We start from the raw sequence: 17010 nt of genomic DNA, 5'->3' as shown, positions 1-17010 counted from the left end.
TTCGATGTAAGTTGTGGGCAAACTATATTTTTGCGGCGACTGTGGCTCAGGAGGTAGTTAGGGGTTTAATCCCTGGCTGCTCCAGTCTTGGTGGTGCTTGTATGAAAGTGTTTGTGCATGGGTGGATGTATGAATATAAGAATAAGAACTAATTCATTTACCATTAAAATTATTTTTGTTATTAACAGCAACAAAAACAGGAAAGACACCGGGATCCTCTGACTTCCCCTGTAAGTTGCTAAACTTCTTCCCCACCATCTCTGCAACAAGAACAGTTTTAACAATCACCTTTCTAACATTTTTCTCATTCAATGAACAGCTCATAGTCATAAGACTCCATCCTCCAATGAACCAGAGTTCCTGTGCAAGTGGATGGGTCTGCCCTATTCCGAGTGCAGCTGGGAAGATGGAGCTTTGGTTAGAAAGAAGTTTCAGCACTGCATAGACAGCTTCATGAACCGAAACTCCAGCAAAACAGTTCCCTCTAAAGACTGCAAGGTAAGGCTGCAAGGAGTCCTATCAAAGCACAGTTTAATCCGACCCCATGCATTAGGGCGAAACAGTTCAAGGAAAGCATAGGATACTCACACTCATGTGACAAGCGACCAATAGATTTTCAAGCCACATTTGTGACTCCAAAACAGCTGTTCCTGTAACCACAATTAAAACCTTTTGGGAAGCAGCTAGCAGGAATCCTTCCTCAAGCACCTGATCAACAAACTCTGATGTGAAGGAAAGCGAACCTTGTTGTTGTTCAATCCACTCCTGTTTGTTTTACACAACAAAAGTCTGCACTAGGCCTCTAGAAGTTTTATTAAAACATGCAGATGATCTGTCAACATAGTCTGATACACGTTTAACTTATACAGAAAGCTGTATAAGTTAACTGTAAGTTAACGGCAGCCGTCCTATTTTACATGGATTCGATACCTGCAGCAAACAGGGGTGAGTCTAAAGGGGGAATGGGGTGTACTACATCTGATTAATTATAAGGCTTTCATAATATTTTCAGACTAAAAGTTAAATAATATAAAATATTGTATTAATTAAACTGTGTTAATATTTGAAAATATAAAAATAAAAGCTTTTTTTGTAAGCCAATAGAAATGTACTTGGGCTACTTTTTTATACACATCTGATTTTATTGACTTTGACCTTTTGATTGTACTTTAGATTATTTATATATTTTTGCATAAAAAATGTAGAAAAGAATGTTTTCTTTAAAAAAATGCAATTTAATATTGCATCTCAATACAATTGAAAAAGGATTAATTTGTTTTATTTATTTATTTTTTTGACAGATGTTTGCATTAAAACATTGCAATTTCTGAAATGGAAACCAATGAGAAAAGTATTTCCCATCCAATTAATCAATGGAATAATCAATAGATTACTCGATTACTAAAATAATCAATAGCTGCATACCAAGTGTGCACAGTAGAACGTGGATCCTACTGAGTGCTATGAGTAATTGTTTGTAAAAGCCCAGTAACTACAGGTCTGTCTCTTTGTTTTGTCTCTTTTTAGTTTTACGTGAGCATGTTTTGCTCCTCATAAATGAAGGAGTGTGTTTCTATCATTTCAGGTATTAAAGCAAAGACCAAGATTTGTTGCTCTGAAGAAGCAGCCGTCATATATTGGGGACTCCAACCTTGAACTGAGAGATTATCAGCTGGATGGGTTAAACTGGCTCGCTCACTCCTGGTGCAGGTAAATAAATATAACCAAGGCCGCCCCCTTCCCCTCCAAATAGGATTTTACAAAGCCTGCATAACTATCTTTTTGTCCCCCTCCGTAGGTGCAATAGCGTTATCCTCGCTGATGAGATGGGGCTGGGAAAAACCATCCAGACAATCTCCTTCCTGTCTTACCTGTTTCACCAGCATCAGCTCTATGGGCCCTTTTTACTGGTGGTGCCTCTGTCCACGCTCACTTCCTGGCAGCGGGAGTTCGACACCTGGGCCCCTGACATGAATGTGGTGGTCTACCTTGGCGACGTCATGAGCAGGAAAATAGTAGGTCGAATTCGAATACTTCTGTCCTCCTGCTGGCTCGACAAATAGTTGCATACTTTGAACTGGTGCTTCTGTGTTGTGCAGATCCGTGATTATGAGTGGGTGAACCATCAAACCAAAAGAATCCGTTTCAATGCACTACTAACCACTTATGAGATTCTACTTAAAGACAAGGTAGGCTTCTTCTTTTTTCTTTTTTTAAATGAATGTTTATACTTTGAGATAACTGACGGCATCTTAAAATTTGACTCTAGGGGGTGCTCGGAAACATCAACTGGGCGTTCCTGGGCGTTGATGAAGCTCACAGGCTGAAGAATGATGACTCCCTGCTCTACAAAACATTAATGGAGTTCAGGTCTAATCACAGGCTCCTCATTACCGGCACGCCGCTACAGAACTCGCTCAAAGAGCTCTGGTCACTCTTACACTTCCTCATGCCTGACAAGTACGTCCCGATTCACACTTTGAGCATTCTACTGAACAAAAGCGGGGTAAATGGCATCCTGTGTGACACGAGTGGCATTTCCTATATCTGCTGTGCATCGTAGGTTTGACTCCTGGGAGGATTTTGAGGATGAGCATGGGAAGGGAAGGGAAAACGGCTATCAGAGTCTTCACAAAGTCCTTGAGCCTTTCCTGCTCCGGCGTGTCAAAAAAGATGTGGAAAAATCTCTCCCGGCCAAGGTGGAGCAAATCCTCCGTGTTGAAATGTCCGCACAGCAGAAACAATTTTACAAGTATGACTCTATTTCTTCCTTCTGTAACATTTATTGCTTCTGTCTTTCTTATAAATGCCATTTGTAGCGGCTGCATTTCTCTTCTTCATTAACTTGATTTGTTCCTGAATATTTCCAGGTGGATTTTAACAAGGAATTACAAAGCTCTTGCCAAAGGCACCAGAGGCAGCTCCAGCGGCTTCCTGAACATCGTAATGGAGCTTAAAAAGTGCTGCAACCATAGTTTCCTCATAAAACAGCCCGAGGATGGAGATGCTGAAACGCAACAGGAACACCTGCAGGTATATCTCAGTGTGAACCCGATTTAGCTCCGAGCGTCACCCCAGGATAGCTCTGCTAAAAGAGACTAGCTGCAGTTTAACACAGGAAGAAAACACGGCTCTTCCCGCTCACTGATATTTTGCTTTGACTTTTGTGCCTTCTAGGCTCTGGTGAGGGGCAGTGGGAAGCTGGTACTGTTGGACAAGCTGCTGACCAGGCTCAGAGAAAGAGGCAACAGGGTCCTAATCTTCTCCCAGATGGTCAGGATGTTGGACATTCTGGCTGAATACCTGTCTAAGAAACGATATCCGTTTCAGGTAAGATTTGAAAAAAAAAAAAAATAGAAGGCTAATGTTAGATTTCACTAAGGATTGATTGGTGTGGTTATTCAGGCTGTGGTGTTCAGTTTTGTGATTTCTCCAGGGTTAGGAGGGCAGTGATGCACCTCCTGTGATGTGCAATTTCTTGTTTGATAAGTTGTTAGAGATCAGGAGGACCTGACGGAATATAAATAAGTATTTTCATAACCTTCACCATACATTTGGTGCTGTCGCCTTGCCTCCTGTTCATGATAACAACGCCACCATCAGTGGGAACATCAGTGAATAGAGGCCTCAGGCTTTGACTGTTGCTTTTATTGGTGTTTACAGCGAAAGCGCCTTTGGGGATGGCTGCACTGGGCAGATTAGACTCGGCATCAGATGTCAGTGTTGTTGCACGCATACTTCTCCCGGCCTTAGAGTTCATGTGTTTATTTATATCAACAAGTTATTTTCTACCGAAGGCCAGACGGACTCCTGCAAGTCACTCGACTCGGGTTGTTTTTGCTTACAGTCTTAGTCTTAGGCTGCTGTGGTCAGTTTAAACATATAGATCAGTGCAATGCGTGGCATGTAAGGACGAGTAATGCAGTGGTTGGCGGGAAAATCTTCAAAGGGTAAATTTCTCTTTGCTTGTCTCCTCTTCAGCGGCTCGACGGCTCCATAAAGGGAGAAATCCGAAAACAAGCACTTGACCACTTTAACGCAGAAGGCTCAGAGGTATGTAAATAAAAGAGTTTCAGTTTTTATTCTAATCTTTTAACAACGTAGAATACACTTACAGCAATTTCTTTATTATTGGCTCAACTGCTGACCAAATCGATGACCAAATGTTTGGGGCATAAGGCACGTGGGCTCTAATGCCCTTAATAGCAGAGTCCTGGCCAGCTGGACCATTTCCTGCATGTCCTCACGTTTCCTGGGCTGCTCTTTATTGCACACACAGAATATGGCAAATTTGGTGAAGGGTATAGTTTATAAATTATACAGTAAGGCCCAAATAGCGCCATTAGTTAGTTTCCAGTTGCTCACATAATCGTTTCTGTTGTTTTTCTTTGTTTTGTAGGACTTCTGCTTCCTTTTATCCACCAGAGCTGGAGGTTTAGGTATTAACTTGGCCTCGGCAGACACCGTCGTCATCTTTGACTCTGACTGGAACCCTCAGAACGACCTGCAGGCGCAGGCGAGGGCTCACAGGATTGGTCAAAAGAAACAGGTAATCTTAACGCTCAGGTTCACGTCTGTAATCGTAGGTGTGCTTTGTAACTAGTGAGATTGTTGTATAAAAATGTATCTGCGCTCTTCCCTCGTAGGTGAATATATACAGACTTGTCACGAAGGGAACAGTGGAGGAGGACATTATCGAGAGGGCGAAGAAGAAGATGGTTTTGGACCATCTTGTCATTCAGAGAATGGACACGACTGGTCGAACTGTTCTGGACAGCAACTCAGGAAACACAAAGTAAGACTTTGAGAGTTTAGCAGTGAGGGTTTTAGGGGATGTGGACGTTCTTTGTGTGATTAACACTTTTAATTTGTTTTAACAGTTCAAACCCGTTCAATAAAGAAGAACTGACCGCTATTCTCAAGTTTGGTGCAGAAGATCTTTTCAAAGAGGCTGAAGGCGAGGAGTCTGAACCACAGGTATCAAAATGGGTGAATAAGCTCGTGTGTGCTTAAAATAGTTTTCACATATTTGGGAGTTAAAACAGACGATCTTTGTTTCTATAGGAAATGGACATTGATGAGATTTTGAGGTTGGCCGAAACCAGAGAAAGTGATCAAGGCTCAAGTGCTACAGATGAACTTCTGTCGCAGTTTAAGGTATCTGCAAGCTGTTACGGCATCCTCAAAGACCAACCCAATTTAATAAATTTTTTTATAAAATACTGATCAAAAGTGTCTCTTTTCTTTCTCTCGCATCGATGTGTCAATGCAGGTGGCCAATTTCTCCAGTATGGAAGAGAGCACTCCAGAGTTCGAGGAGAAGCCCATTCCAGAATGGGATGACATAATTCCCGAGGAGCAACGTCGCAAAATTGAAGAGGAGGCGAAGCAGCGGGAGATGGAGGACATCTTCATGCTGCCTCGAAGCAGAAGCTCTAATAAGCGGGTAGGAAAGGTTATTTGTGAAAGCAGCACTGGTCTCTGTTTCATATTGCATACATATACAAGAAAGAGATGAATGACAGCATCTACCTAACAAGCTTAAGCCTTGAAAGCTTGCAAGACTATGAAATTGTTAACTTCCACAAGACAATTGAATCTCCCACACTGCATGGCCAAATGGAAGAGCCCTCTCATTACTCATCCAGCCTCCATGAGGGCCTATGAATAGTGAACATACAAAGTTAATCAGTTTGGTCTTATTAAAAGTTCAGCTGGAGTTTATTGAAGCAAGATGCCCCTCTCCTGGGTGTTGATGTGAGGTGGAGGTTAAGCTTTCAGGCTTTGCATAGTGCTTTTCCCACTGAGTACCTACCAGCTGATGCAGTGTAGCATTGATCGAAAAGAAAAGCTGGAATTGATGTAATGTTCATTTGAGTGACTATAAGAGAGACAGGTGTGAAAATGCAAGGGGCATGGGGTATTGAAGGTGGATGAGTTTAAATACCTGGGGTCAGCCATCCAAAGCAGCAGACAGTGCTCGAGTGAGTTGAAGAAAATTGTTGAAGTTGAAGATTCCAGGCAGGGTGGAGATGAGTGATAGAAGGAAACCAGCAAGGCTATAAAGTGTGGTTTAGAGATGGTGGCACTGACAAAAAGCTGGAGAGGCAAAGAGTTCATTGTCCAGGACAGGATTAGGAACGAGTACATGAGAGGAAGCTGGAGCTGCCAAGCAGGAGTAACACAGGAAGACCTCAGAAAAGATTCAAGGATGTAGTGAAGGAGAACATGAAGGGGGTTGGTGTGACAGAAGAAGATGTTAGGGATAGGGTGAGATGGAGGCAGGTGATCTCCTGTGGTGATCCTTAAAGGGAGCAGCTGAAAGAGTAATAATGATGACAGTTTTCGATTGTCTGGTTTTAGACTTTGCGTTGGCTTTATGTCGACATTTTCTTTGCATTATGTTTTGCATTTCCATTATTTTTCCTGCATCACCCTTAATTGTATGAACCCATAGCCTCGTGACTGAGTATATAATAATAATAATAATAATGGATTGGATTTATACAGCGCTTTTCTAGGCACCCAAAGCGCTTTACAATGCCACTATTCATTCACTCTCACATTCATACACTGGTGGAAGCAAGCTACAGTTGTAGCCACAGCTGCCCTGGGGCAGACTGACAGAAGCGAGGCTGCCATATCGCGCCATCGGCCCCTCTGGCCAACACCAGTAGGCAAGTAAGGTAAAGTGTCTTGCCCAGGGACACAACGACCAGGACAGAGAGCCCAGGGATCGAACCGGCGACCTTCCGGTTACAGATGCGATTCCCAACCCCCTGAGCCACGGTCGCCCATATATTATGGATTAAAACTGGAAAAAAAAAAAGGCAGCTGCTCAATATGTGGCTCTTTTGGCTTTCAGGCTCAGGCCAATGACAGTGACAGTGATGTGGGCTCCAAACTGAAGCACCGTTCATCAGGCTCTGAAAGTGAGACCGATGACAGCGATGATGACAAGAAGCCAAAGAAGCGAGGAAGGCCAAGAGCTCGCAAAAACAACGTGGAGGGTTTCACTGACGCGGAGATTCGCAGGTAAAACTTGTCCCGTGTGTTGTTTTTCTTATTGTTCTTAAAGTGACATTCGGTTTTCTTTGAAAGCATCTTTTCGTCAGCACAATAAAAACGTATTCATAATCTCATCATCAGGTTCATCAAGGCATACAAGAAGTTTGGATGTCCACTTGAAAGGTAAGCCTATTGTCACAGATGGTAAGGTAGCAGTGAGCAGATTTTTTTTTTAATTTATTTATTTATGTTTAAATTCTGCATATTTATTTATTTATTTTTGTGTGTCCAGGTTGGAAGCCATTGCCCGAGACTCTGAACTGGTGGACAAATCCATCGCAGACCTGAAGAGGCTCGGTGAACTGATTCATTCTAGCTGCGTGACTGCAGTGCAGGAGCACGAGGAGCACCTTAAAGAGAACCCAGTCGAAGGTATGTCGCTTTTAGTCATTTAGCTAATAAAGAAACCGGTTTTTGAGTGGCAAAAATGAGGAAGCAGCATCATTATTATTATTATTATTCCAGCTAAAGGTCCTGGGAAGCGACGAGGAATTAATATCAAGATCTCAGGAGTGCAAGTCAATGCAAAGTCCATCATTCAGCACGAGGAAGAGTTCGAGCCGCTGCACAAAGTTGTGCCCTCCAACCCAGCTGAGAGAAATAAGTAAGATATCACTGTAGAAATAAGAAGGAACACAGTGTCTTGTATCATGTTGAAGATTTGATGTTCTGTTGTGGATTAAAACTACCAACACTTTGCTTCTGCCAGGTTTAAGCTGACGTGCAGGGTGAAAGTGGCTCACTTTGATGTAGACTGGGATCTGCAGGATGACATTCAGCTCTTGCTCGGCATCTACGAGCACGGCTTTGGCAACTGGGATCTGATCAAGACTGATTCTGACCTTAAACTCGCCGATAAGGCAAGCGTTACATGCTTACTTTTACTGCTAAGCTGAAAAGTAGAGCTTCAGTGTAGAAGACAGCAAAAATTACACAAGCACACGATGTAAAATAGTTTTATTATAAGCATTTAAAGAAAAATGGCTTGATGGAGCTATTGTAAAAGCTTTCGAAAAAGCTGTTTTAAGTTCTTTCCAGTTTTATTTCTGTCTTCATATTCACTGCACTCCTTATGAATATATAAAATTGACAGATTAATTAAAGAGTCTAACAATAAAATCTGTCTGTACAGATTCTTCCAGATGATCCAAGCAAGAAGCCTCAGGCCAAGCAGCTGCAGGCGAGGGCAGAGTATCTTCTCAAGCTGCTTAAAAAAGAACAAGACAGCACAGATCAGGCTAAAACCGGGGAGGAGGTGTGCTACTATTAATCACTGAGTATCTCATTAAATTGGATTTGCATGTACACAAAGGGACTTTCGGTACCTCAGCCTCACTCGTTGTCTTTTCCTTCAAGGTCAAAGTGAAGAAGAGGAAGCCCCGGGTGAAGAAGGAGAACAAGATTCTTAAAGACGAGCAGGGAAACGACATCTCTTCCCCTCGCCTGTCAGACAACCCGTCAGAAGAGGGCGAGGTCAAGGTCGGTCAGACTGAATTCTACTTCTTTATGGATGTTAGAGGCTGCGTGTGGACGCAGGCCTGCCTGCAGTACATGTAATGGTAGTAAAAGTAAATAAATAATGACTAATGACCTGCTGTTATATGTTTTTAATCAGGAGGATGGAACAGAAAAGTCCACTGTGAAGAAGAGACAGAAGAAAAAGGACAACAAAGAGAACAAAGAAAAACAGGGAACTCCCAAAAAGGAAAAGGATGGGGACAAAGAAAAGAAGGGTGCCAAGCCCAGAAAAGAAAAGGTATTTCAGAGACGCTGATAACCTGAATTTAAGTGCCTTCCTCACATTTACACAGGCTAAATCGGACAGGATTTGTGCTTTAACGTGCAGCTGAAGAACGTTTTGATGTCTGCTCTTTCAGGCTAAAGGAGCCAAAGGGAAGAAGACTCAAGGTCCAGTTCATATTACAGCTGGATCTGAACCAATTCCCATTGAAGAAAAGGAGGACGATGAACTTGACCAGGAGACTTTCAGTATTGTGAGTTTCTTCTTAGCTCTTGTGAACAAATCACATTTCTGCATTTATTTTTTGAATGCCCGAGAACAAAGCATTGCATTAATCATTGTCTGTGTGTTTGTAGTGTAAGGAACGCATGAGGCCTGTGAAAAAGGCCCTAAAGCAACTGGACAAACCAGATGAGGGTCTAAGCGACCAGGAGCAGCTCCAGCACACACGCACATGCCTACTGAAGATTGGAGACCGCATCACAGAGTGCCTTAAAGCTTACAGTGATCCCGAACACGTCAAAATATGGCGAAGGTGAGAAATTAAAATGGGAATTTTCTGTGTGTAACTGAACATGACGATTGTCTCTTGAATTCTGCTGATCGTTTATTTATTTATTTATGTTATTTTTTGGGGGGGGGTTGGACAGAAATCTCTGGATTTTCGTGTCCAAGTTTACAGAGTTTGGTGCAAGGAAGCTACACAAGCTTTACAAAATGGCACAGAAGAAGCGATCGCATGAGGAAGAGGTGAGCAGCTGTTTGGGGTTAAACCTGACCTGTTATACTGTGGCTAAGCAGCGCTGAAATTATCCTGTGACATTTGCAGAAGGAGCAGAAGAAGAAGGAGGACGTTTCAGGGAGAGTAAAGTCATTCAGGCCAGAGCCGTCTGGTTCCAGTCGAGACTCCACGGGGACTCAGCCGTCCTCCAGATCTGCATCGCACTCCACTCAGCCAGGACCCCACGGACACCACAGAGAACCGTACAACGCTAACAAGCGGCACTTTAGCAACGACGGTACGTGTGTTTGATGATTATTCAAAGGGAGAAAAATCAGACATCGGTCAGTTAATGTCAGCTTGCTTGTGTTTTTTTTTTTCTTTTTTCTTTTTTTTTTACAGATCGAGGAGACTGGCAAAGGGACCGTAAATACAGCTACCCAGGTAACAGCAACTCATCGTGGCAGGGAGATCGGCATCATCCCTATGACCCTCATCGCTATAAGGACCACTACGGTGATCGACGGCCGCACGGAGACCCCTACCGCAGCTCGGGCGGTTACCGCAACAACTCCTCTCCTCGAAAAAGACCATACGAGCAGTACAGCAACGACCGGGACCACAGGGGTCACCGACCCTACTATGACAGGTGAGTTTACGTGAATATGGTGACCTTCAGAGGCTAGTAGATTAGCCAGAAACTATACTCAAGTAAAAATGTTTTCACTTTGTTGAAAGGGCGACCGTGGCTCAGGGGGTTGGGAATCGCATCTGTAACCGGAAGGTCGCCGGTTTGATCCCTGGGCTCTCTGTCCTGGTCGTTGTGTCCTCGGGCAAGACACTTTACCCTACTTGCCTACTGGTGTTGGCCAGAGGGGCCGATGGCGCGATATGGCAGCCTCGCTTCTGTCAGTCTGCCCCAGGGCAGCTGTGGCTACAACTGTAGCTTGCCTCCACCAGTGTGTGAATGTGAGAGTGAATGAATAGTGGTATTGTAAAGCGCTTTGGGTGCCTTGAAAAGCGCTATATAAATCCAATCCATTATTATTATTATTATTACTTCAGGTTTTGAATACAAAAATGAGGTGGCACCAAATATTCCTCTATTCAGGAAAAACCAGAATAATTAACAAACAACAGGAGGAAATGGGAAAAGCGTCAGGCTCGATGGTAACACCAACATCTGTGAAGGGATGTCTAGTATCAGGTGACTTATTTAGGCTCATTAGGAGATAATGGGGTAACATTTTAGAGAGAGCTCTCTGTTTAATGCAGGCGTGTTCACTGTGCGTAATAAGCTCTTTTCTCACCTAAGTTACAGAGATGTTAGCTCCATTATTATTACTGGAACGAATTTATTTTTAGTGATAAATAAATTCGATTAATACTATACTAAATCACAACACAGTTGCCTCAAGGTGCTTAATATTTTAAGGTAAAGACCCTACAATACTACACTGTAAAGAGAACCATTGTTTCTTTAGTTTAACGACCTTTCAACTATATTTCAGGCATCCAGACCCCAAAAGAAGACGTCCTGATGATTTCCGCCCTAACTACCACCAGGGAAGAGACGGTCCTCTTCAGGATTTCAGGAGGATGCCGGACCACAGGCCTGCAGGTCCTTCAGGGCCAGATCATTACAACAGGCCGTTCCACCCTGAAAAACCTCCTCCACTTCTAGACCCTCGTTCCCCGCAGGCTCAGAAGTCGCCACAGGACTCCCGCTCTCCACTGGAGAGGCCCGGAGAGCTGAATGCCATGGCAGATCCGAACTGGAACAACAGGAAAACTTAAGTCTGCCCAGAGCAGGCTGAAAAAACTCATTTAAGCATTTAGTCCAGGGTCAAAGCCACATGCTGCTGCTGATGGACAAGTCTGGACTGGCCAAAACATAAGCTCACAGTTGAAAAGGGAATCAACACGTACCCTCTTTACCAGCAAAACCAAACTATTTTTTGCTCTTCCCCGCCCCCGACAGTGACTGTGGCTCTGAATTTGTGCCGTGAAGGAAGAACTTTGTTTTCTGTCGTAAAGATGGAAAAACAAAGAACCTAAAACATGCAACTTTATTTAAACGAACTCATCAGTTAATCACGGAAAGACTGAGTGGCGCGCTCGTGGATGCTTAGTCCCATGGACTATTATTATATAAAGAAAATTTAGGATACAAGAACTAAATCTCCATGATCTCCATCCTAAAAGTGCCTGAAGGTGTTTTGGCCTTTTTGAATGGTAAATGTATGGGATAATTCCCAAAGGAACCATGACATGAACTTTTATTTTTGCGTTTAGCTTTAAGTGCAAATGATGTCATAAGAAGGTTTCCGTACGATAGAATGTGTACCGTGTTCTCACCTGCACCTTCAAAATGTTTTGTGTCGAACATGTAGCCGAACAGAACCATGGGGGTTTCAACATGCAGGTTAAAATGAGATCTGTTGACACTTAAATGACGAAACAAGCCAAGTTGTTTCTTCTACAAGCGCAGCGATGGTTTTTAACAAAGTCACACTTCTCACGTGTTTAAAAAGGAAAAAAAAAATCATTGTGTAGTAGTATAAATCATTGAAATCCTCCTGCTCTGTTGACTTTAACCACTTTACTGTTAGTAGGTCCGATGAATCGAAAGCTTTGGAAGCAGTATTTATTGCAACAACTTGTACGAAAGTTTATAACACTACGACTTCAATCGATCCCTGATTATCAGTATTACGATGGTTAAATACTCAGTTATTTCTGGGGTGGGGGGGAATTAAGCGACATAAGCTTCTTCTTCTTTTTTCTCCTCTCTGTACTTAATCGTTTGGCAATATTTTTGTTCTTGAATTATAATTAGGAAGTTGCTGTTGAAATTTCTTTGTGTTTATTGTCTTTAGTCACTTTTCCTGTGCCAAATCTGACCCTGTCCACCCCCATTTTTCTTTTTTTTTTCCCTACCTTTTTCTTTGCTTCTCCGTTTGTGCCTTATTTACGTCTGTATTATCAAACTGTATATCAGCTCACGAACAATACGGAGGGCTCACGCAGGCACATTTTTAAGTACAAAATTGTAATTCTTTGCAAACTGGTGAAGGGACCCACTCTGGTAATTTGTGTGCTTTTTCCAAAAGAGTTAATGATTTGAGAAATATTTAAACAAGAATATAAAGGAAAATCAAGCGTCTTCTGTCCAGGGGTACTTAACCGATTTGTTACAGTGAGCAGCCAGCCCATGTTTTCTTCCACATCAAGCAAGCTACAGTTCCTGTATCATATGTTCTTTAAGAAAGTCTAAATAATTTATATTTGTGACAAAAAAACCACTCTTAGTGAGAAATGTGTTGTACATATGTTTGGACATATGTAATAAACTTTGTTACACAATGACTTTCATCTCTGCTGTCTTCATAAAACTATGCCTGATGAAACTGATCTATTAGAACTGCTTCATCTTTTGCTCTACAAACATGAGAAGTGCTCAAAATGCTCTGAAGTTTCTCTGCTCAAAGTGTAAAAGCACTGCAGGAGAGGCAGGAGCTAAAATGCTAATCATGCTTTCAGAGGTGTGAGAGGAATACAAAGTTTGTCCTAATACCTGACCTCGTCTCCAACATGACACGGTGGCTTCAGCATCAGTTCAACTAAATGTTCACAGGAACCACATCTACAGTGCAGCCGGACGCTTGTTACAAAGTACTTTTGGCAGCAATTGCAGCCTCAAATCTTTCTGAGTATGATGCTATAAGTTTGGCATTTTTGAGCAGTTTCTCCCATTTTTATTTGCGGAACCTATCGAGCTCCATCAGGTTGGATGGGGAGCGTCGATGTACAGCCATTTTCTGATAACCAGAGATCTGGGCTCTGTGTGATTATGGTTGTCATCCTGTTGGAAGATGAACCTTTGCCCCAGTCTAAGGATCGAGAGCGCTCTGGGGCAGGTTAACTTTAAGTACATTGCAGCATTCATCTGTCCTGCTGCTGAAAAACAGCATGATGCTGCCGCCACCATGCCTTACTGTAGGAATGATTTTGGCCAGGTGATTATTGGTGCCTGGTTTCCTGCATGAAATGTTTGGCATTCAGGCCAAAGAGTTCAATCTTTGTTTCACCACTCCTTTTGCATTTTGTTTCTCATGGTCTGAGAGTCTTTCAGGTGCCTTTCGGCAAACTCCAGGCGGGCCCTCGTGTGCGTTTTATTGAGGAGCGGTCACTGCATTTGGTCACTACCAAACCATGTAATTAGGCATACCTCACCCTTTTCCAGCAGATAGTTTTTAGGCCTGACACTTCTTCTTTCGACCTCCATTTATCCAGTTTCCTCAAACTTTTAAGGACACACTGCACACTATGCCAAGATGTGCCAAATTTATGGATAATCGCTCTTACAGAATCACCTTCTTGATGCAATAATGCTTTTTTATGCCTGCCAAACTGTGTTATTATTGACATTTGTCATAGATTCAGCTAAAGAAATGGGAATAAATGTTTTTGCAACAGGCTGCTCATAACAAGCAGCTACATTCATTAACCTGCTCCAGACCCCAGATCCTATAGTGCCCATGTGTACTGCATCTGTAGTACTTTCTTCTTCTTTATTAATAACAAACATGTCTGCATTCATGGCCAACCCCAAATTAATTCATAAATTCATAAATAATTAATAAATTATTCACCCTGCTCACTCCCCCCCACCCCCAACAACAGCATCCAATACACACTCAACACAAGGCTCCAGCCTGTCTCTCTCAACCACCCAGGTTAGGAGGGAACTGAGGAGGATTAATGGCAAGAAGGCAGCGGGTCCAGATGGCATCAGCTCGAGGGTCGTCAGATCCTGCGCGGACCAACTGTGTGGGGTGATGGAGCACCTCTTCAACCTGAGCCTGAGGTTGGGAAGAGTCCCACAGCTCTGGAAAACCTCCTGTGTTGTACCAGTGCCAAAGACTTCACGCCCCAAGGACCTCAACAGCTACAGGCCGGTGGCTCTGACATCCCACCTGATGAAGACCCTGGAGCGGTTGGTCCTGGCTCAGCTTCGGCGCCTAATAAGCTCATCACTGGACCCACTTCAGTTTGCCTACCAGCCTGGCATTGGAGCGGATGATGCCGTCATTCACCTCCTACATCGTTCCCTCGCTCACCTGGAGACCGCTGGAAGCACTGTGAGAATCATGTTCTTTGATTTCTCCAGTGCCTTCAACACCATTCTTCCCTCGGTTCTAAAGGACAAGCTGGTGAACTCTGGAGTGGACCATCACCTCACTACCTGGATCCTGGACTACCTCACCGACCGACCACAGTATGTGAGGACTCAGGGCTGTGTGTCGGACAGGGTCGTCTGCAGTACGGGGGCCCCACAGGGAACGGTTCTGGCTCCGTTCCTCTTCACCATCTACACTGCAGACTTCTCCCACAATTCCACCCAGTGCTTCCTGCAGAAGTTCTCTGATGACTCTGCAATAGTCGGCCTCATCACTGATGGGGACGACAAGGAGTACAGAGGTCTGACCCAAGACTTTGTGGACTGGTGCCAGCTGAACTACCTCCAGATCAACGCCAGTAAAACCAAGGAGCTGGTGGTAGACTTCCGCAGGCACAAGCATTCTCCACTGCAACCACTGAACATCCAGGGTATGGACATTGAGGCTGTGGACAGCTACAGGTACCTTGGTGTTCATCTGAACAATAGACTGGACTGGACTCATAACTCAGACGCCCTCTACAGGAAAGGGCAGAGCAGGCTGTACCTGCTGCGGAGACTCAGGTCGTTTGGGGTGGAGGGCCCACTCCTGAAGAAATTCTATGACTCTGTTGTGGCTTCTGCTATCTTTTATGGCGTGGTCTGCTGGGGCGGCAGCATCTCTGCTGGGGACAGGAAGAGACTGAACAGGGTGATCCGAAGGGCCAGCTCTGTTCTAGGATGCCCTCTGGACCCAGTGGAGGTGGTGAGTGACAGGAGAACGGCGGCTAAGCTGTCATCCCTGATGGACAACATCTCCCACCCCATGCAGCAGACTGTGACAGCACTGAGCAGCTCCTTCAGTGGGAGACTGCGGCACCCACGGTGTGGGACGGAGAGATTTCGCAGGTCTTTCCTCCCCACTGCTGTCAGACTCCATAATAAAGACTTTAACTGATCAAGCACACACATCCATACATATGCAATAATACTAAGTGCAATAATCCTATCTGTCATCGTTGTATTTTCACTCAGTTGTATATAGTATTTGTATTTGTATTCTATTTTTATCTTATTGTATATTTATTTTATTTTATTCTACTGTATATAGTATTTTATTTTATTCTATTCTGTACAGTTGTGTACTGTATTTATTCTTATTGTATTCTAATTTTTGCCTCATAACTTTTGCACTGTCCACTTCCTGCTGTGACAAAACAAATTTCCCACGTGTGGGACTAATAAAGGTTATCTTATCTTAATACGCCAATGATGGCCTGTAGTAGGAAAATGCAGCACGGACTAACAGAGTTTCTCCTCAGTTTCATGTTTTCTGTTGAAGTCATTAGAGGAGAATAAACTTCAACATACATAAACCACCATTCTCACATTACACACACACACTAATAAATCTTTGCTCTGTGTATATTTCTTCCTGCGTGGCCTTCAAAGACACCACTCCACATAATATTCTAACATGGAAACCTTCCTCCTGCACGATTGAATTATCCGATGTTTAAATGAGGGCATCACGGCTACAACCGATTGCGGTTCTCCTTCCAGTGAGGTGAAGCAGTTTCATGCTCTGCGTTTCGTTTCCTGCAGATAAATGTGAACGGACTAATAAGACAGGAAGGCTGGATCAGGGTTCTTCAGTGCAACAGCAAACAGTAAACCTGAGTGTTATTTTAGATTCATTTGGCTCTTCCAAACAGGATAATAAAATTTCGGCATCACATTGATGTCCATACCTACTCAAATTCTGCCTGGAGCTTTCTGGTGACCACCGCAAGGACAAGATGATCTTTTGCAGAAAGAGGAGTTTGCTGTTCCTCCCTCCTCTGGGTCAGAAAGACATGTTTTATGGACATTTTGACCTCACATTTTATTTAATTTGCAGCAGACTGATTCTGGCCTTGAGACTTCTGTATGAAGTTTGGACGTTCCTCCTACTCGTTCCTCCTACTCTGTCTGCATAGGATGTTCAGTAAATTGTCAATTCTAGATTATTTATTATGCTTTTCTCTATAAATTGTCGATACACCTGAAACTTCACTTTTACATTTAACTGCGTTTACATTTTAACTATATAAAGCTCATAAATCCCATTTTTAATATCAATTTTTAACTCCAAAGTCAAAACTTAAAACTTCTTTAAAAAAAAACAAACAAAAAAAAAACAAAACAACATTTTAACATTTGCTCATATCTACAGCAGGGGGCAGTCAAGCACTGCAAAGTGTAGGCAGAAAACCCACACGGGGTGGTTTTCAAAAAATGCTTTCAAACTCACACCACACAGGACAAAAGGAGAGCTGA

General features: G+C 43.2%; 1 protein-coding gene across 3 annotated transcripts in view; it reads left to right on the top strand.

The window, feature by feature from the left end:
* The window catches only part of chd2 (chromodomain helicase DNA binding protein 2), a 28342-nt gene extending 15443 nt beyond the window's left edge, over positions 1-12899 (top strand). For 2 of the 3 annotated variants that reach the window (XM_086298598.1, XM_086298596.1), the window contains 29 exons: positions 189-230; positions 320-498; positions 1586-1710; positions 1799-2015; positions 2100-2189; positions 2270-2460; positions 2564-2752; positions 2871-3033; positions 3178-3330; positions 3982-4053; positions 4400-4549; positions 4647-4795; positions 4881-4977; positions 5065-5157; positions 5273-5446; positions 6866-7035; positions 7150-7191; positions 7301-7440; positions 7534-7672; positions 7778-7928; positions 8201-8323; positions 8425-8547; positions 8684-8824; positions 8946-9062; positions 9166-9344; positions 9460-9559; positions 9639-9828; positions 9933-10179; positions 11042-12899. In XM_086298598.1, the coding sequence (XP_086154724.1) occupies positions 189-230; positions 320-498; positions 1586-1710; positions 1799-2015; positions 2100-2189; positions 2270-2460; positions 2564-2752; positions 2871-3033; positions 3178-3330; positions 3982-4053; positions 4400-4549; positions 4647-4795; positions 4881-4977; positions 5065-5157; positions 5273-5446; positions 6866-7035; positions 7150-7191; positions 7301-7440; positions 7534-7672; positions 7778-7928; positions 8201-8323; positions 8425-8547; positions 8684-8824; positions 8946-9062; positions 9166-9344; positions 9460-9559; positions 9639-9828; positions 9933-10179; positions 11042-11327 (4232 nt within the window). In that variant the 3' untranslated portion in view covers positions 11328-12899. Of the gene's footprint in view, positions 1-188; positions 231-319; positions 499-1585; positions 1711-1798; positions 2016-2099; positions 2190-2269; positions 2461-2563; positions 2753-2870; positions 3034-3177; positions 3331-3981; positions 4054-4399; positions 4550-4646; positions 4796-4880; positions 4978-5064; positions 5158-5272; positions 5447-6865; positions 7036-7149; positions 7192-7300; positions 7441-7533; positions 7673-7777; positions 7929-8200; positions 8324-8424; positions 8548-8683; positions 8825-8945; positions 9063-9165; positions 9345-9459; positions 9560-9638; positions 9829-9932; positions 10180-10268 lie in introns of all 3 variants that reach the window. The other variant, XM_086298597.1, reaches the window with a different exon arrangement.
* Positions 12900-17010: the final 4111 nt, after the last annotated feature.

This window comes from Aulonocara sp. 'chitande type north' Nkhata Bay, linkage group LG7, assembly GCF_057382095.1.
Source record: "Aulonocara sp. 'chitande type north' Nkhata Bay isolate Kocher_YH1m ecotype deep benthic linkage group LG7, A_spYH_male_GT1.1, whole genome shotgun sequence".
Lineage (NCBI taxonomy): Eukaryota > Metazoa > Chordata > Actinopteri > Cichliformes > Cichlidae > Aulonocara > Aulonocara sp. 'chitande type north' Nkhata Bay.
This window is presented reverse-complemented; position numbering and strand designations above follow the sequence as displayed.